Genomic DNA, 20908 nt, shown 5'->3' with positions numbered 1-20908 from the left:
CAAATACTACTTAACTTTATATTTATATTATCTGTCTTATTGCAGCGCAGAGTGACCCAGTATTGACCTCACAGATAAGGAGAAAATTAGAAATATTAAGGAGACACATAAAATACACCATATCAATATACCTAGGTAGCAAAGTAGAGTTTAAAGTGGTTCATGTTCATGAAAAAATGTTCATATAAGCTTGAAAAATTCACATTAAGGTATAAGATTGCTGTTCTGCTTTCAGAGAGAGCACGTGGCTCTCAGTGTTATATCAAAAATATGCCTGAATTATTGAATTATTGAAATGCACAGAGTGAAAAGCATCACAAAATAGTTGTTACCATGCAGATGTGTTTTGTGGCAGGGTTTGATTCCAAGACAGTGAATTGTGATGTTCTCATTTGAAACCACTTTTAGCAGAGGCTCTATCTCAGAACACCCAATTCCAGGGAGGTAAACAGGTTTAAAATACAGAGTTATTCTCTCTGACTTTGTCATGGCCAAAGCCTCAACATGACAGGAGATGTGCAGGGCTGGAAACTGAGATGATCTGCAAGTCCAGAATGGAAAGGGCTGGGAGTCCTTTTGTGCAGAAAAATCAGATGAAACTATAAAATGGATTAATTTATCAAAAAAAAAACCCACCCAGGTGAGCTGGAACTCCCCAGGAGAGGGAGAACCTGGCAGCAAAGCCTCTGAGGACACTCAGAAATACAAAAAAGGACCAAGGTGACTGTGCCCAGAAAATATCTGAAAGGACATTACCAGAACCTCATGGAAGGAGAAGAGAACTTTAAAAGCTGAAAACTGGACCAGAAATAGATCAGCAAAGGCTGTTGGAAAGGTTTTCTATAGAGGGCATATGAAAGGAATAAAAAATCCAAAGGTAAGGAGGATCCAGGGGAAAAAAGAATGGGAAATTTCTGCCACCCATCCCATGTGGAGAAGCCAGCTGGGTTTGCATCTCAGCAGGATGGAGCTCAGGGCTCCAAAGCTGCCCAGGAGCCTGGAGAGCTGAGCAAAGCCCCAGTGCCCACCTGGGCTGCACCTCTGCCTGCACAACCCAAACCAGCCTGAGAACTCACTCTGCATTGGCAGAATTTAATGATATAAAAGGGTTTAGAAGGAAAAAAAATGATGCAAGGCATAGGTTATGAAAGGGAACTGTATGGGAGAAAAACCTTGAATGTATTTTTGGTGAAAGGGGAGGGAGAGGAGGAGATGCAAGCTGAAACACTTCAGGAGCAGTGAGCAAGAAGCATCACGAGATCATCATCGGTTGATGTTATTAATCATCTCAACATGGTGAAAGCCAGAAAGAGAGAAAGGGAAACAATAGGAAAAAGCCACAAAAAGCCAGCCAGCATCACCTGACAGCTCCCCAGGCTGGTGTCCTGTTGGATCTGGGATGCTGTAACACCACAGACACCATTTCAGTGCACATTTCCCGTGATATCAACCAAACCTGGGCACATCCAGAAGGAAGCACACGGCCTCAGAGCAGCTAAAAACAATATCTGCTTAAAATTTCAAACGCTTATCAGGAGATTCTTAAAGCTGCTTTGAACACCATAATGATTATAATTACAAACTATACGGTCCTGAGCCACAGCACAGTAATTTTAAAATCAGAAAAAGTACATTTTTAAGAATCTCCGAACATCTGTATTCCTAAATCCCAACCTACAGCACATACCTCTCAGCTACTCATTTCAACCTACACACTGCTATTTTTAAGCTGAGAATACCTTCTGGCATTTAAATTCCCCAGGAAAATCTCCTAACACCCCCAGAGGTAATTTTTTTTAGTCAGTCAAACTGGTTTTGTCATCAGAAAGACACCAGTTCCCCTGATACAAACTTTTTATTGAATCGTTTTCTCTAAAGACGTTTTTCCCTGGCTGCAGCTCCAGCGCTGGTGTTATTAAAGCAAATTGAGCAGCTCTGAGTTAGAGCTTTCTCATCAGCAGAGCTGGGCTGATAACTCCTAACTAGATTGATAAATCCTAACTGATAACTCCTAACTAGACAGGATAACTAACGATAGTTATCCTATCATCTAACCAGCGATGGTTCTTGCTTTATAAATGGGTTTAGCTGTGTAATGAAAGGAAAAATAACCAAAAAATTACACACTAAAAACCATAAATGTCCCTCCTTAATGAGGCTGTTAAAGCTGTGACAGATCCTGCAGCATTCCTTGCTGCACATTCCTCGGTGTGTTGGATCATCACTCACAGTCAGTCCCAGCAGGGAGTGCCACCTCCCTTCCTGCCAAATGTCCCCTGTGTGACACGGGATGAGCTCGTGTTCAATCACTGCCCACCAGGGCAGAGCAGGAGGGCACAGGGGGCACAGCTCAGTGTCACTTCAGAGCCACAGCTCAGTGTCACCTCAGAGCCACAGCTCAGTGCCACAGCTCAGTGTCACCCCAGTTCCACAGCTCAGAGTCACCTCAGAGCCACAGCTCAGTGCCACAGCTCAGTGCCACAGCTCAGTGTCACCGCAGAGCCCCAGCTCAGGCAGAGGGGCAGAAATTTCCAGAGCTTCCAGGGTTCCTGCCCTTCTCTCCCCCTCTCCAGGGGTTTATACAGCCCTGCCCAACATTCCCAAGGTACTGCAGTAGTCAGGCTGTGCTCTCCAAACCCTTTCTGCCCCACAGAAGGGATTTAGGGGTGTGAGAAACTTCCCCTACAAACATCTGAGGTTCAGGGGTTTGTCCCTTCACTAGGGGTGACTTTTGGGCACAGATTGGAACCCAATGTGAGCCCTCCTTGCTGTGTGATGCTCAGTGGGTTATGTAAGAGCTCCAGGGGGTGGGCAGGGGAAGCAAAGAGCTGCTGTCCCTGTGGGTTCCTTATGTAACTGTCAACTCCAGAGCTTACTATTAAATATTTACACATTTCTGACATCTAGATGCAAGGAAACAAATCCGTGAGCCCTGCAAGCAGATCTAGTCACACATTCCTCAGCCTGATCACACTGGGGAGCACAGAGATGCTCATTGGAATGTTCCCTCCATTTCAGCAGATGGGATATGCTGAGCAGGATTCTTCTGCCTGGCAGCGAGGAGATGCATTTTGGGAAGCTCAGCCAGAAGGACAGGTCGATCCTCACTCCACCAAAGGCAGTGAAGGGAACAGGACCAAGCAACTGCTTCTACAGTGTTTATATTCAGCTTTACTTCCTTTTGTTGAATAGAAAAAGGAAAAAGAAGAAAAAAAAAAAAAAAGGGAAATTTCATGGCAAGTTCTATTCTTAGGGATTGCAAGAGAAAAACCTTGACATTGGGTTGTTAGAGCTTCGCTTCTGTTGCTCCGAGCTAGAGATGGCTGGAAATATCACCTCATACTGCAAAGGTAAAGCACAGGTTCCAAAGGCAGGAACTAGACCTTGAAAAGCTGTCCTGTGTTCATTACCAGGAATTCAAGTGCAGTTATTCAACCACTTGACTCTCAAGGTCACGTCCTAGCCGAGTCCTACTTACAGAGTGAATATTCCTGCAGGATCTCTTGCTGGCAAATATGTGAGAGGATTTCCTATTCCATCCCAAAGCTCTAAATCCCATTCCCTCCCATCCCCAGCCGAGAGCTGAGCCCTGCCTGGCACCTGGCAAGGTGTGGGATGAGCAAAATCCACATCAGCCCAGTTTGGTCAGAGAGCTCACATCTCTAACCAAGGGGGGATCCTGGGGGACTTCACTGTCTGCAGCCCAGAGCAGATTTGGGGGAAGCAGATGTACATCATAAATCACTCTGCATTAGCAAATAATTCTTTAATTTGCAGCTCCCACGTGGCACAATGTGCACATTTTGCACTTTGCAAGTTCCTAATGTGTTGTTAGTGATGCCAGCTTGAGCCTAAAGCTCCTGTCATCCATCCATGCACTGAGATCCAGGCAGGAATTTGGTCCCAAAGCTCACCTTGTGTGGGGAACGACATGGAATGGACAGTGTGATGCAGTGGAGCCACACAAGATTGTAATAAATAAAAAGCAAAACACAATAAATGAAAGTAAAAATGAAATTAAAAATAAAAGTAAAAATAAAAGTAAAAATAAAAGTAAAAATAAAAGTAAAAATAAAAGTAAAAATAAAAGTAAAAATAAATAAAAATAAAAAAGTAAAAATAGAAATAAAAAGAAAATAAAAATAAAATAAGTAAAAGTAAAAGTAAAAGTAAAAGTAAAAGTAAAAATAAAATAAGAAAACAAAAAAGAAAAAGAAAAAGTAAAAATAAGAATAAAAATGAAAATAAAAATTAAAATGAAAATAAAAGTAAAAGTAAAAATAAAAATATCTCCACATTGCTATGAAAATATCAATTGACGCAAAAACCCCAAGCAGGGCCGGACGAGCAGAACTTCATTTGTTCTCCCATTCCAAAGCTGATGGGTTCAGAACAGGGGAAAGAGAGTCACAAAGACAGAGAGATTGTGAATCCAGCCAGAAAAGCAGGAAATTAGGAACTGAGAAGTTTATAATGGGGAGGCTTCAGAAAAGGCAATTTCTTCTGATAAATTTTAATGTGATCTCAATCTAGAAACAGGTATTTTGTTTTTTAAACTAGAAGCAGTTTAGAATATGGTAAAAATTAAGGTGGGCATATTCTGAAACAAGCAGTGCAATTTATCTTCATCAAAACACTTAGCAAAGAGCAATTACATTCACTTGAATTTCTGCAGCCCAGGAAGAATTTGCAGAAGAATTGTTCTTACACCAGAATGTTTAGCCCCATAATAATAACCAACCATAAACAGCTTCACAGGCATTACTGAATCTATGAGGTAGCAGGAAAAAAAAATTAAAAAGACCATAAAATAACTAAATTACCATTCTTTTAAATTCTCTAAGTAATTAATTATTTGGGGATTAATTGAGAGAAGACAAAACTTTGAGCCAAAAACTCAGGTCCCCAGTACAGGACAACACATTTCCTAGTTCAAGAGCTTTGTCCATGCCAGCAAGGCTGTGCTGGGATAATTGTAAGTATTGTTTTTTTATCTCAAAAATATAGAGGTACAAACAGCTCAATAAAGAAACCAATACTTCATATTATTTAACTCTCTCTATAGAAATATTGAAAAAAAAAATCAAATATAAAACCCACATTTGTCAGTAATGATTGATTCTGACACTGCTTTTCAGTATCGATATTGATGTCCACAAGGGAAATTCTGATGAAGTTTGAAAGTTTCTTTATATTCATGCAGGATATACAAAAATAGAGCTACAAAATTCTCCAGATTGAAGTCACTGTTCCAGGAATGCAGAACAGGTGCACACAGTCTTAACCTTAAATAGTTTTGCCCAGTTTAGGCTCTTTTTCTCAGGGTTTTTTGTGGAAAAAAAGCTGAAAGACCTCAGTTCAATTCCAGCAAAGAATGAAAATACATTGAGAAATCTTGTTTCACAGCCAGCCTTGATACCCCAAAAACTCTACCTTGAGGGTAACCCAGTTGCTTTAGTTCTACCAGGAAAATATGTTAAGTTCAGACAGCAGCAAAAAACAATTTACAGCAATGAAGAACAAATAAGGGATCCCCTTCAAACTGTTGCTTAAATGCCATAACTAGGAAAAAAATCAATGCAAAACACAAATCTGGTTTGAAAGATGTATGGACTAAATTGAATTAGCAACACCGGGAACTGTGATGCCAGAGTTCTGGATGGAACACTAATATAAATAGCATTGGCTAATTCAGAGTAAAACAAGGAGGGACAGAAATGTCTTTTTTTCATCATCACATGTTGCAAGGCCACATTTGAAACAGGCAGTTGTGCCAATGCAAACTAATCATTAGGAATAAAACCAATTAGAAATTAGGATTTCTGTTAGGTTGTTATTAGCAGGGAAGTGGCTGTCCATATGTTGGCATTTACTCACTTGGAAAAGTTTAATTAAGTTTGATTTAGAGTGCTAACCTTGCTATTAGAAAGTGAAAAATAGGGAATACTGCAGCTACTGGGATAAAGTTGTCTTACTGAACATGGAGGGACGAAGGAAAAATATCTGTAAAGTCAGGAAAATGTGCTCTGCAGGCACTCTGTGCATATCAGAGAGCTGAAGCTGGGCTCTGCAAACAGGAAAATGCTGCCATTCCTCATGGGGCAATCCCTGAGCACCTCCAGCCCTTCCCCAGCACAGCTGGGTGAGGAGGAGGAGGAGGAGGAAGCTCTGACCTGCTCAGCTCAGCCCTGGGCACATCCCTGCCAGCCCAGCAAACAGAGCTGGGCTGGGCAATCAACCCAGCAGAGCAGCTCTCAGCAGGGCACTCGATGCAGAGAGAGCCTGACAACATTCCCATCGCCACAGAACAACAAATGGCTGATAACTACATCCTCTGCTGGAGAGCTGGCTGTCTCACTCGTGCCTCAACGCCGAGTGGCATCGACAGAGCTCTTCCCTTCCTGCTGAACACCAGGATGAAAAGAGCAAATCACTGAGGAAAGCTTTCAGGGAGGCATCTGCCTCACCAATGGGTGCTTGTGCTGTTCCATCACTCTCTGCCTGTGTTCTGACAGAAACGAAATGTGCTTGCTTCCAAAAATATTCCCTCTTTGCAATTTATTTTTTTTTTATTCTTTAAAACAAGATGTTCTAACAGAACGGAATTTGGGAGCATTCAACAGAAATGCTACCAAAATTCTGAAAAAAACCAAACTGAATAAAGTTGGCTTTGCCTGGAAATGTTGACAGATGTTGCACTGGAGCTTCTAAAGCCCCGAGAGGAGCAGGGGGAGCAGTGGGGATGTCTGACTGACACTCTCCACACACCCAGAGCGTTCAGGGAGTAATTACCAACTTCTTCCAACCCACAGCACTGCAGAGAGAGCTTCCTGAGGAAAGGTGGCTCATTTAACAGGTCCCTACACGGTAATTCAGAGTTTTCACAGCCTCAGCGCTGGGAAGGCAATGATTAAGAAAATTTGCAGCTGAGTAGTTTAAACAATTACCCCAGCTGGGAAACTGCCATCCCAGAAAATCCAAATTTGGAGCTCAGGCTGCCCTTGGAGGCACTGCTGGAGCACCTGGGCCTCTGCTGGTGCTGTCCCTGCCTCATTCAGGAGAAAACCTGGCCAAAGCAGGGAGGGGAAATGTGCAGAGCTCAGCCCCAAATCCTCCTAAACTGCATATTTCTTGCTTGCATTGAATTGCTCACCTTCATTCCCTCATGCTGGAAAGATTTGAGGTGAAAAATCACAGCAGTAAAGGATTAAACACTCTATCATCAGGTCATACAGCAGAAGGCATCAAAAAAGTTGTGCCAACACCAGCGTTGGTATAAAAGCAGTTTTACAGTGCAAACCTCTGAGCTGGGAAATGTGTCCTGGCCTGGGTTTTTCATTAAATTCATTTCAGTCATTAAATCCCCCCTGAATGCACATCCAGAAACACCCTGAAATGTGACCCTCACTGGGGACACACAGGAGATGGGACTGCTGAGGAATATTCAGAATCCAAGCTAAAATGTTCACATGGATACATCCCTAAACTGCAGGCAATTAGGATAATCTCCATTTAGAATGCACCTTCTATATATTCTGCATATTAATTATGCACACTTAACTGAAATGAGAGGAGCAGCATCTCCTGGAGAGAAAAGGCAGAATTTATGCAAGACAGAAATAAATTGGATTTAGTTGTTTAAATGTAACTTTTCTAATGGCAGAGATGTGTGTGTGTGTGTATATATATACATGAAAATATGCATATATGCAAAGTGCCTTCCTGTTCAAAAAGGTATTTCTGGTTTGTTTCTGTGCTTAAACATTTTCTTTTCCAGGTAACAGATTTTCATTCTAATTCAACCCCACCAACAGAAAGGAACCATAAGCACAGGCAGATTTTGGGATTTAACGCATTTTGTCTAAACTCCAACTGTAAAATAATCCTAGAACCTGATCCAAAAAAATGTTTGGTATTAAAAAGGTCACATCATAAAGATTTTGCAAATTTGAAAAATAATTGGTATCTTAAAGCTGCCAAATTAAAAATTATTTTTAAGTCACAATGAGATAAGAAAACACTTAATTTTCCTGTATTTTCTATTATTTTATTTCATAAGCTATTAATTTTTGACAATAAAAATGTTTTCAGAGTTTCTGTGTTCTCATTGATTTGAGGGAATTTTGATTTGGTTGTTTTTTTAGACACCAGGTAAATATTTTTAAGGTAATATTTTGGCTCCCTTTGTCAGCTTCAGTGCAATATTTGCATTCCTCTGCACTGCTGCCATTCTGCTCACATTTCAAATCCCCATAGGAAAAGATGGGTAAGTCTGCACCAACAGCTATTCCCTGCTATTTATAATCAAGTTATCTTCAAGCAGACAAGACATGGCTGCAAATCAAATACCCCAAATTGGTCTTTACATCCTTGTAAAGCACAACTTGCTCTCCCATCACCCCACATCCCCCAGGACTCTCACCCATTCATCCCCAACCTACATTTGTCCCTTCTTTTCCACCTGGAAAATAATTGTTTTATTTTGTTGTTTAATTGCTGTTTACAATAATTGTCGTAATTATTTTTGTAACTGTTGTAATGTTGTAAAATAATTGTTGTTTAAAATAATTTGGAAAATAATTTCCAAACTGGAAATAAACACAAAAGCAAGAAGGTGTCAGGAATTCAGTGCTGTCTCCAGGCAATGACAACCCAGAGGGACACAATCCTCTCGCCATGGCCTCAGCCTTGAGCAGGGCTTGGTGACAATGGGGTCACCTGTGTCTGACCCTTGGGACACACAGCACACCCCCCAGCCTGCTCCCTGCTCCTGGGTGTTCAGACCTTGCACTGAAGGAGGATTTGGAGCAGGAATCAAAAGGCAAATTCTCCCAGGAGCTAAGTTTCCTCAGCAAACAGCTTGGGTCAATGTCTCTAGCAGCATATGCTGCTCCACCTCATCCCCGCGCTGGGAGGAAGGAGGTTAAATGGGGGTTCTGGCAGAACAAGCTGTTTTGAACAGGGCAGAGACTTCCTTTTCTCCTGTTTTCCAGGCTGCCAACTGCTTCATCCCTCGTGCTGACAGACTGTTTAGACTGGTTTAAAAAAAAAATCCTTGGGGAATCTTATGGTTTAATTTTTATGATGAACGAGAAAAGAGTTAGAGCGTGTGCAGCGACACTCCTCAAAAGTCGTGTTTGGATAATTCTGAAAACAATCCATGCTTGTGAGATTAATCAGTTTGATACCAAAAGATGCTATTTGCTAATAGCTCGGCTTCTCTTGAGACTGCTCCTCCCTGGGCAGCAGAGTAAAGCCCTGTGCTGCAGTGACAGCTGGATCAGTGTGATTTGCTCAGCAGCAAAGACCATACAGGATTCCTATTAGGACACATCAGCTTTTCAGGCTGTGTGGTTCTTCCAGCCTCTGCTATCCATGATTTCCCATAGATTTCTTATTGCCCAGTGCCTGCAGGATGTTATGTAACAATCCCTGTGCAGACTTACAGAACCATGAGGGTTCTGGATTTGTTCTTTGGATTTTTGTAGCCAAAAGAGAGTCATTTAAAAATGCTCCGAGACCGATGGGGACGTTGTTTAAAGTGCACTCACAAAGCTGTGGAATCAGTTTCCCATCCTTCATAGCTGGGCTGGCTGGCAAAAGGCTCACAGTTGTTTATTGCTGTGTGCTGCTATGATTTTTGAAGGGTTGCAAAATGACATTATTGTTGGCCTCACAAACTAGATTTTTATGCTGCCCACGTTTATGTATTTTTAATGCAATCTACGTTATCACATGTAAAATGCTCTTAAAAGAAAAGAAAAAGATTAAGATGTAAAGCTGCCACAAAAGACTAGAGAATTAACTTTGTTCAGCTGACTCATTTCTGACATTTCTGAGTTTTTCACTCATTAATCAAATTGATTAAGTGCATATTAATGAAACTCAGGGTGACAGATATTTTTGAGACAGGGAGATACATGCAATATTTTCCTGTAGAAAATGTCCTGGGATCTTGTATGGGCCCTGCAAGGCCCTCAGGATGGAAAAGTCTGGCAAAGGATTCAAAAATGTGCTTCATTAGGCATTCAATAGCCCTCCTGAATGAAAATGCTGAGGGAAATGTAGGATGGGCTGACAGGGTAAAGACAAGGTAAAAATTGATAAATGCTGCATCAGAACATTGAGTTTATATTCAATTGTGCCTCACTGGGAACTAAATGAACTGAATTCCTCAGAGGATGGCACCAGACATTCATGTGGCTATTTATCTCGGCTTACTTTTCACTCAGTTTTATTAAATCTAGTTCCTCAGCAATCAGTGCTTTTCCCTCTCTGCAATGCCCTGGGCTGTAGACTCCAGGGGGGCACAGGAGCATTCCCTGTTTCCCTGTCCCCCTGAGCCCCCCTGGCATGGCTGCTCATTGCTGTGCCTCCAGCAGCACCGAGGCACCAGAGCAGAGCAGAGCAGAGCCAGCAGCCCGGCAGCTCTCACCTGGCAGAGCTGAACGCTCTCCCCAGAGGCTTTCACAGCTCCCAGGGCCATTTCCCAGAGCAGATGAGGTGGCAGAGCTCCTGCAGGGCTGATCCTGCCATGCCTGGTGGCTGCCAGCTCTGCTCCCTGCCCCGGTGCCACCTGTGTGCCACTCCTGAGCCAATCTGGGCCTCAGCAAACCACCTTCTATTTCCAGCTTTCCCCACACGGCATCTGCTGGCTTTGGACAATTTCGGAACAAGATGATTTCATCACAGAGATGTAAGATTTCTAGAATCCCCAGGAAAAAAAAGGTATAAAAACCCCCAAAAAAAAAAACAACCACCAGACCCATTTCCTGAGACATGACACTTCTTGGAAAGGGAATAGAAGAAGTTTTTGAGCTGGGCAATAAGTGTGAAAAAGAAAAACATTTCTAGGAGAGTGGGAAGAAGATTGTTGAGAATTGGATACTGAAGGAGTGCGAGATTCCAAATATCACCTACCTGAAATTACTGAAATGAATGCTGTTCTGCCACAATTATTGGCCAAGAAAGTGAAGGGAAGAAAATCACAGTTTAAAAACTAGGGGGAAAAAAAGAAGATTTTATCCAATCTTTGGTCAAGCTGTCCTGACATTGTGGCAACAGAGCAAAGGGCTTTTCCAGCCTGCCTACAGGTAGGAGCCAGGGTTTCTTGGGATGGTGGCAGGACTGGGTTTGGGTTTTATCCCTCCTCTCCACTGTCCCTTTTAACATAACTGGGACCTGCTGAGCCACCAGGGCAGCCTGAGGCTTCACTGCACCCCCAAATGGAGGTAAAATTTCTCTAAATGCAGAGAAATGTGTACAAGAACGGCAGAAAAAGCCTGAAGATAACAACAAAATTCAGTTTGAATGGGTGATCTGAAAATATAGGCAATAGAGGGGAGGAATTACCCTGGGGAAAAAAAAAAAAGAAAGAAAAAAAGAAAAAACAGACTATGGTAAAGGCTAAATTCTGGATGGGGGATTCAGCTGTTTACACACATAAATAAAGGAGAATTAACAGAATTGTTAACAATTAGAGCTCTATTAGAGAGGGGGCATTGGGTATTTTCCCCTGGAAGCAGCTTGAATGCCTGCTGGATGTTGTCAGGGGGAAATTCCCTGCAGCAGCCTGGACACCATGGGAAAAGCAGGAATAAACCACAAACTGACCTAAGGAAAGCTGGGAGCTGGAACCACAAACAGATAGTGCCACACTAACAACATTTGGAAATGTTCTGAGGCAGTAATGACTCGATTTCATGTTATTCCAGTGGGTTTTCATGTTTTTAGGAATACCCACTGAGCACTGGGGGATTGGGACAGATATCACATCTTTATCACAGGGCATTGCACCTCAGTCCAGCACACACCCTGTTGCTCCAGCGGAACTCCAGGGGAGGGAATTTGCAAGGAGAAGGATTAGATTGACCCAAATTGGTAGGAATATGTATATTTTTTTTATGTACGTCATTACAAGTTGCACAGAAATTCAGGCTAGCTGGTATTACATTCAGCATTTTCACACTTAACTGAGGAAAAAAAAGTTTGTTGTCAACTGCATTATATTTTTTATATCTATATATCCTTTTTTGATGTTTTCTTTCTAATACAAATAAAATTTTTATTTTTTTCCCTTCCTTCACCTGCACTAAGAGCTGGCCAGATCTTTCCTACTGTGACTTCTTTCCACAGACTTGCTCAATGGGATGAAAAGCCAAAAGACACATTTGGAGCTGCACTGCACAGGCAGGAAGCTGGGAGAAGATGGGAACAGCATAGCCCTTCCAACCCCATGGAGAAGATCTGGACAAGGAATTGGGGAAGTTCTTTGCTTGGCTTTGGGGTTTTTCTTCCCTCTGACTGATTTTTACAGATTTTTTTGATTTTTTTTTTTTAATCTGAGCGACCCATGGCTGCCTTGGCTCCTGCAGGGAAGGCTTTTCCTGCAGCCTGGTGCCTCCAGCCCTGCTGCCAGGTTGGCTCCTGCCTTCCCTGCCCGGCTGGGCCCTGCTGTCCATCCCATCTGGGCAGGGATTTGCCATTCCCACAACAGTTGTGCCCTGAGCCCAGGGAGCACTGCCCCCATGGGGAGCCTCAGCACAGACATGGGATGAGGCAGCATCACCTGCTCTGCGATTTCTGGATGTCCTTTCTGGTTCACATCTCCAGCTGGAGTCCCCACTGAGCAGTGAGGGACGTGATAAAAATGATAAGAACACAGCTGAGTGGTGAATCCCATGGAATAAAGTCTCTTTTAGGTCCTGAGAGGCCAACAGGAGCCTCAGCCCTGGGCAGCAGCAGCAGAGTGAACACCACCAAGAGCTTCATGCAAGTGCCTGGAGGAGCCCAAATTTCAGGGGACAATATCCTGTCCCTCTATTTTTTTCTGTTCACCAACGTGTTCCATGAGAAAGGAGAAGGGTAACCCAGCCAAAGCTCTCCTGCAGCATTAAGCAATGTAACTTATCATTTAACTTTGTTTTCAATCCACAGTTTTGCCTCGGGAATTTTCACAGAAGCTGCCTGGACCAAAAGGACTTTTCCTGTTTATTGCACCTTTCAGCTGCAAAAAGCTGTACACTGGAAAACAGACATCGTGCCTGGGGCTTCCCACAAACCCTGGGATGGTAAAACATCTCACCTCAGGCTGCCTCCTTCCCCCCTTGCAATCCACAGGAGGAAAGAGAATTCAAGGAAGAACAGTTGAAAGGTTTGTTAGACTCCTGTGAGCAGCAGAGGATTGTCAGGGTTTGACATCAGCAGGTTTTGCTAAGGGATAAAAAGATCCACATGAGGTGCAGGGGCTGAGGATGGAAACAAGGAGGACTCCAGAGGGCTCTGAAATTGCTGCTGAAGGTGTTTGCAGAAGGCTCTGAGCATTTTTGACCAATTCTCTGGATAGAGATGGGGGATGCAGCAGAACCCTGCTGGTCTGCCCCGAGCTGCAGGGAAAACAGCTCTGGGAGGGGACAGAGCTGCAAAGGGACAGCAGGGCATTGCTGCAAGGAGTGACTGCTCCAGCAGGGTCTGAGGGGAAAGACGGGAAAACAACAAACCAACCAACCCAAAAACCCACAAATAAACAAACTGCATCAAAACAAAACAACAAAAACCCACCAGAAATAACAGCCAGGTAGGAGAATCTGTCTCATTCCTACAGCCACAATGAGAGAGATATTTGGGAATGGCCAGGAGAAGCTCTGCCATTTCCCATTCCCCTGCAGGATTGCTGAGGCCAAGCACTCTTTCCCAAAGGATTTCCCATTTCCTCAAGCAATGTGATGGTTTGAGTCCGATGTTTGCTCTTTCTACTCACATACTGTCTTTATAACAGAACAGGACACTCCTTTACCAACTGTACATAAAAATTATTTCACCACAGGCTGATATCCAAAGACAAACATTTCAAATTCAGACCTGGACTGTTTCTAATCTACATTACAAAAAAAAAAAAATAAAGCCAGGATCTCACTCGTTCATTAAGTTCTCTGAGGTATCATAGACCTGCATGGCCAAGGAACAGCCACTAATGCATATATTATAATATATAATATTATATATAAATATATAAAATAAAACGCAGGGCACAGAAGGGTTTTATCTGAGGAACAGGATATTTTCTCCTTGCCCCAGCCACACCCCTGTGTGATCCTCACTGCAGCAGAGGCTACACCTGCACTGGGAATTCTCTCCCAGGATGCTTTTGCTAAAACCCAGCAGCAGTTTTGCTTTTTTTTGCAAGGGTGGCTAGCTGATTGCGTGTGGCTGGGTAATGAGAGCAGTGATTGCCACGGGGCTGGCAATAATTGATGCACAAGTTCTCAACTGCTCCTCATGGCCTGTCAGATGGAAAGGGAATGCGAGGGGATCATCCAAACAACTCCAGAGAACAGCATTCCTGAAACTTCCTTTGGTGCTATGGAATGTGAAAATGAAAGAACTGGAGTGGCTTCTGGAGAAGCAATGAAACTGCTTTTAATAAAATACTTTTATAGGGATTCCTCTACATCAGATCCCCTGATTGCACCAGGAAATCAAACCATGTTCTCCAAGACTCACCCAGCTCTTGAATGAAGAATTGGAGCAGAGCAGAAACTCTCACACACATCCATGAGGCCAAGCCCTACACAAGGCTCCTGAAGCAGTTCATGCACTCCAAGATTTACTGGATGTGTGGATTTGATCCTGCATTTCTCCTTCACAAGCCTCAGGAGAAATATATTTTCCACTTAAACTACAGAAAACTGTGAAATGCTAACTCTGCTGCAGTACCAAAATTTACAAGTGGGTTTCAAGAGTCAAGAAAAAAAGAGTTATACTAATTTTTAAAAATAATTATGACTTCAACTAACGATATTAACTAGTAATGTCATTGGTAGATAAAAGCTTAGAAGATGTGAAAGGCAGGTATAAATATATTAGAAAAAGGGAGATAAATGCTCAGTTGGATATACCAGGTGATGTTTCCCTGACATTGTGTCTCAAAGTCTCTTGTTTCCATGTTCTTATCCCTCAATCTTCCAAAGCAAAACTGTCACTTTGAGGTGGTGACAACTTTTCAAGTTCCTCCTAAGCAAGAAATTGATGAATTCAGAATATTGGCAATGATGATTGAACAAATCAGTGTGGAAAGAACAGCCCTGTTAATTCATTTTCCAAATGAAAACGCATTTCATCTGGAAAAACAAAAGAAAAACTAGAATTGAGAAGAGGAGGCACCTTGTGTGCTATAAAAAAACCAAAAATGGTGCCCTGTTAACAAAACAAGACTTTTTGTTGAGCTCTGGGATGACTTGCCTGTCCTGAGCTTTCTATTCCACGTTCAACCAAAATGAAACACCAACAACTTTCAGGGAGAGGAAAGAAAAAATAAAGTCAAGAAAGCATGGAAAGAGGGAAATTGCTCCCAGGGAAGCTGCCCATGATCCAGTGAACCCATAACCCAGCAGAGGCCTTCCCAGAGAGAGCCAGGAGCACCAGCCAGGGGCTGCACAGCACAGCCATGGAATTCACCCAGAAACTGCCAGAGAATCTTTGAAAGTTGCTGTGGAGGAGTTGGGCAAGATCAGGAGCAGACAAGGTGTGCCAGCTCCCCTTTACAACCCCTGGCTGTGCTTTCAGAAGGAAATGTGTTGTTTTCAAGGGACAAAACAACATAAATTTTGCAAATTAGTGCACATTTCAATGAATAATTTTCATTCTGGGGAGAGTCAGAAAAGGGAAATACTGAAGGCAAACCCATTAAAATTGATTTCAAATGGGATTACTCTCTACTTTACCAAAGGAAAAGCAAACTTAACATTTTCCAGTGTTTGTGACTCTTTAAAAAGCAAATCTACCATTAAATTAAAGGTATCCTTGCCAATTTATGATATACTAATTTTAAAATTAAAGGGAATTATTTATACAACTGCTCAATGAAAGACCTCAAAAAATTGTGGAAGACCTTTACAATCTGTTAAAAAAATTGGATTACAAGATATTCACTAATTTGATTTCTTCTCCTTGTGTAAATGAGGGCAAAACCTTCCAGGAAACAATTCTAAAAATGGGGAAAATGGCAACTATTGAATAAAATGCTGTGCTGTGGGAAAACACAAACACATTTTCCCAGGCTGTGCTGCTGAGCTTTTCAGACTCCCTCAAAAATCTCAGCTGGGTCATACCTTCCCATGGGAAAAGAAACATTTTAAATGCAGGATCAAAATAATAAGAATAACAATTTTAAAAAGAAAGAAACCACCGCTGACTGATGACACATCTCCCCTCCTCCTAAAACCTGGATAAATGACACTTTCTGAATTCCTTTCCCACTAAATAAAATAAAATAAAAGAGGTCATTCTGCACATTTAGTCTAAGCTAAATTCTAATTTTGTAAAGCCTCTCTCCTGGTTTACCCTGTCCCCAGTGCATCCCACCAATTCTATGAGAAAATAACATTTAACAAATAACATTTTCTTCATTAAAAACCCAACGATTCCTTTATCTTTCCACACCTAAATTGAGCACCTGCTGAACCAATAGCCAGGTATTCAAAATCCAGCGAGAAAGCAATGAAAGATTCCCAATTATTTCTAAAGGATCAAAGAATCCCAGGAGCTGGGCAAGGCTACGTGCTGCTTGTGCTGCTGAATGGCAAGGGAAGGAGGAAGGGGCTGCAAGGAAAGCAGCCAAAGGAAACTGCAGCAAATGTAAAAAGCATTTCAGGGCTATATTTAGAGGAAGACATTCTTCCTACATTTGCCAAGCTGCTCACGTCATTTCACACAGCATGTTTGATCCAGCTTTAGAAGTCTGGGAGAGAGCAGGAGGAGGGGGGGAGAAAAAAATCTGGATCAGCTGCCAGAAATGGAAATCTTGCATTTATGGAGAGGAACAAATATTTTAAGCATGTGAATTCAAGAGTGCTTTCCAAAGAGGGGGGAAAGGGGAAAAAGGAGGGGGGGCAGGCAGGGTGTTAAACTTCCTGCAGCCAGAAGGACTCTGCAGAATTTGGGAATATTTATCAGGAGCAGGACTTTGCCTCCAGTACTCCCTTTGGAGCCAGGCTCACGAGCCTGAGCTGCACCACTAAAAATACTGAAATGTGTGAATCTCACTGAGTTCAAGCCTTCAGCTGCTGTAAACTGGAGACTTGTCCATGTTCCTGTGATGGGATCCAGCAGTTACATAAGCAATTACATATTCCTCATCTATAATATGTGAGAAACAACCACAAAAGATGAATCAAACGCACACCAAAAACGAGCTCAAAGGTGAAAACTGTATCAAAACCTCTCCAGTTTTACAGGATTATGATTTCCTTTTAGCTCACGTCATGAGGTTCAGCATTTGCATAAAGAAATGTCAAGATGAAGAGAAAAATATGTCAGTAGCAGATGAAATGGGATCAGGAACAAATCCCATGGAAATTTCCTGTTAGTGACCTTCTGGGGGGTGGTGATGAAACTGATTTCAGATATAGGACATGCTTTGCTTAAACTTAGATAACTCCCAGGAAAAGTTTTTACCTTCATTCCCTTCTCCAGGTGGCTGATAAAAGGAAAGCCCCAAAGATATGATGGCTGCAATTTCCAAGATTATAAGAGTCACGTCCTGCAACGCTTCCCAAACTAGCTGTATGAATGTTTTTGGCTTCTTTGGAGGTATAAAATTTTTTCCAAAAATAAGCTTTCTTTTTTCTAGGTCTGCAGCAGTGCCAGCTAATCCTGTAAAGGAAAGAAAAGAAAAGGAAATCAAGTCAAATTGCAGTGAAATAGAAAATGCATTCCTATAAATTACTTCTCCAAGAAAAATTCCATGCTGTAGCACCTATGACATATTCACAAACAGGTAAATATTGCACTTAAATTGTGCTTTTGTAAGAGGATTTGTCCTGATATCCTGAACAGAATTCTCATGAGCTCCATTTGCTACTAATTCCTGCCAGGTTTAATCACAAAAACATCTTTGAATGCAGAGGTTTACTTTAATAACACCTATGTATATACATACATATATATAAGCAGTGACTTCTGGAAATAGATCCTAAAGCACAAAGAAATGTTATTTGGGATGAAGCTGGAATAGCTGATGGAAGCTTTTGGTAATACCTGTAGCAGATCACACAAATCTTTGTTCTGAATGCAAAGGATAAATCAATAAAGCCTCTCTTGTGCTGCTTCAAAGCAACCTCTGGCTGCAAATGGACTTCAGCACGTGCCTGGAATGAGCTGCAGCCTGTTTTTGTCACAGAAAAAGGCAAAAGGACAAGTTCAACATGCACAGACAGGCAAAAGGAACCAATATAATTCCATGTGTTTTACGTGATGCTTCGGCTTAAGGACATTTCAATTGAAGGACACAGGATAGCAATGAGTGGTTGTGCTGAACAACCCACTTGGGTGCTTTTTTCCTTCCTTTTTAATTATATTAAAAGTATGCATGTCTAGTGCCTTTCCAGAAAAACAAACAAAACAAAAACAACCACAAGCAAACAAACAAAACAAACAAAAAAAATAAAATATTTACAAGTGTCAGGGTAAAAGAGCTGAGCCCAAATATCCCTCTGAGCAGCACTCAAACTGCAGTAGGTGTTACATATATCTGCCAGACAATACCTGATGTCACAGAATCGGTTAGATTGGAAAGGATCTTTAGGATCATCAAGCCCAGCAACTCCCACATCACTGCCAAGGCCACCAGCAACCCACCCATGTCCCCAAGTGCCCCCTCCACACCTCCTTTAAATCCCTCCAGGGGTGGTGACTCCACCACTTCCAATGCTGCTCAACCCTTCCCATGGGGAAATTTTCCCTAATATTTAATTCAAACCTCCCTTGGTGCAACTGGAGGTTGTTTCCTCTTGTCTTATTTGGAGGAGAGACCAGACCAGCTGGAACATTGACAAAACTGTAGGTTTTGGATGTGATCAGCAACATAAAGTTATGTATGATTATTTATGGTTATGGATGGCTATTTCTGGCTGTTTCTCCTATGTGACGGCAGGAACACATCCAGGGAGGAGCAGCAAGGTGGCTGCAAGGGAGGGAACCATCCACCCCTCACCGTGAGGGTTCCTGGGCTCAGGCAGCTCAGGGGAATCCTGCCTCCCATAGCCTCCAAAGCATATGGGGTACCCCAGGAATGGGCAGCCCTGCAAACACCCCAGGGCAAGCCAGGCAGGCTCCTGGTGTTCAGGACTCCCCACTCAGTGCCTGGCTCCCCCAGCAGCCCCGTGGCCCCTCAGTCCCTGCCGGGGTTCCTCCATTTCCTCAGGACGAAAGCGATGCTCTCCTGGCTGGGCAGCTGACTCTCCTTTCCCTGCAGTGTCTCCTTACAGCCCGGGGTGCTGCTGCCTCTGGGCAGCTCATCAAAGTTTCATTGCCCCTGGGCTGCTGAGAAACACGAGTCTCTCCCAGCTCGAGGCACGCTGGGGTTGTCATTACCTCACCCCATCCATCTGCAGGGCCCCAGCTGGGTGGCACTGGGACAGACAGGCTCCAGCCTGCAGGGCCTGCCTCCTCCTCCAGGCCTCAGCTCCTCTCTGAGCTCCCAGGCAGCTCCCACGGCAGGGAAAAGCCTTTCCCCTCTGCGCTAGGGATGGCAGCCATTGGGAGCTGCCTTGTGGTGACCCCACAGAGGTGACACAAGTTTGGGCACAGAAGGTGAGAGGGCAGGCAGCCACTCCCTGCTGGTGGCACTGACACATGGCCCAGCCTCCAGCACGAGCCAAACCAGGGGGAGCAGCACTGGAGAGGATTTTCACTCAAAATCAGAGAATCACAGGATCATTAGGGTTGGGAAAGACCTCTAAGATCACTGAACCCAGCTATGAACCCAACCCAGCCAGGTCCACCCTGTCCCCAAACGCCACATCTGCCTGTTTGTGAGTGCTGCCAGGGATGGGGACTCCACCAGTGCCCTGGGCAGCCTCTTCAGTGCTTCACCACCTTCCATGGAGACAGCTTTCCTAACATTCCACCTAAACCTCCCCTGCCCAGCCTGAGGCTGTTCCCTCTCCTCCTGTCCCTGTTCCCTGGAGCACAGCCTGACCCCTCACTGTCCCCTCCTGTCAGCAGCTGTGCAGAGCCACAAGGTCCCCCTGATCCCCTTTGCTCCAGGCTGAGCTCTTTCCCAGCTCCTCCTCATAGAAATTGTCCAAAAGGCACCCACAGTTTGAATTACACCCCCAAAACTCAACCTACTCAACTTCACACGCAAAGGGGAAATCCCATGGGCACCACTGACAAGGATTTGGGGCAGACATTTGTATCTGATGCATCTTCAAGCAACACCTGGAAGGAAAAACTCCAAGAATAGAAGGAGGATATGCCTGGAAAATGCCTGTTTTCCAGCCCAGAACATATGTGCTCCATGGTGAGCCATCTCCAGCAGCTCAGCTCGTGGCTGGAGCTCAGCAGCAGGGCAGGGAGAGCTGGGACAGCACAGGGAAAAGCTGCAGGAATTGTCAATAATCCCCATCATTAACATTCCCTGAGACTTGGAGAATTGCTGAGTTTGGAATGCTGCCCTGCACCTCCCTGCCAGCAGGGCACACAAATACAGCTCCTGTCCTTGTTTTGGGTGTGTGAAATACGCCTGCAGTGCCCTGAGGAGCCTCCAGAGCAAAAGAGAGACTGGGACTCAAAGAGCTGCTTGCTCTAGAAGATCAAAACTGCCCAGTTAGACTCCAGAAGGCTGAGGACCACACTGTCTAAAGCATCCATGGCCATCCATATTTTCCAGACTGTAGTCCATGTAATGCTGGAATTCAGACACCTGTCATTCAGACTTTTTCTCTTTTGTTAATATTGTTTTCCACACACAAACCCACCACAAACAAGGGTAAATTATGGATGTGATTTTATTCTTTTCTGCAGCTCTTGGTGAAATTACTCACCCAGTCAGTCTCACCTAAAAAACAAAGTATATTCATCTTTAATAATGTAATTCATTTCCTTGTAAATCATTTGGAAATCTTGG

General features: G+C 43.3%; 1 protein-coding gene across 17 annotated transcripts in view; it reads right to left on the bottom strand.

Annotated features, from left to right (window-relative positions):
* The window catches only part of ATP2B2 (ATPase plasma membrane Ca2+ transporting 2), a 380463-nt gene that overhangs the window by 92686 nt on the left and 266869 nt on the right, over positions 1–20908 (bottom strand). For all 17 annotated transcript variants that reach the window (XR_014854795.1, XM_085073053.1, XM_085073049.1 and 14 more), the window contains one exon: positions 17455–17652. Coding sequence is in view for 16 of the 17 variants with exons in the window: in XM_085073053.1 (XP_084929179.1) it covers positions 17455–17652 (198 nt within the window). In the remaining variant the exon portion in view is untranslated. The remainder of the gene's footprint in view (positions 1–17454; positions 17653–20908) is intronic.

The sequence above is a fragment of the Lichenostomus cassidix genome, chromosome 12 (genome assembly GCF_008360975.1).
Source record: "Lichenostomus cassidix isolate B80296 chromosome 12, HeHo_3.0, whole genome shotgun sequence".
In the NCBI taxonomy this organism is placed as follows: Eukaryota; Metazoa; Chordata; class Aves; order Passeriformes; family Meliphagidae; genus Lichenostomus; species Lichenostomus cassidix.
The sequence above is the reverse complement of the archived record's forward strand: the minus strand, read 5'-3'. Positions and strand labels throughout refer to the sequence as shown.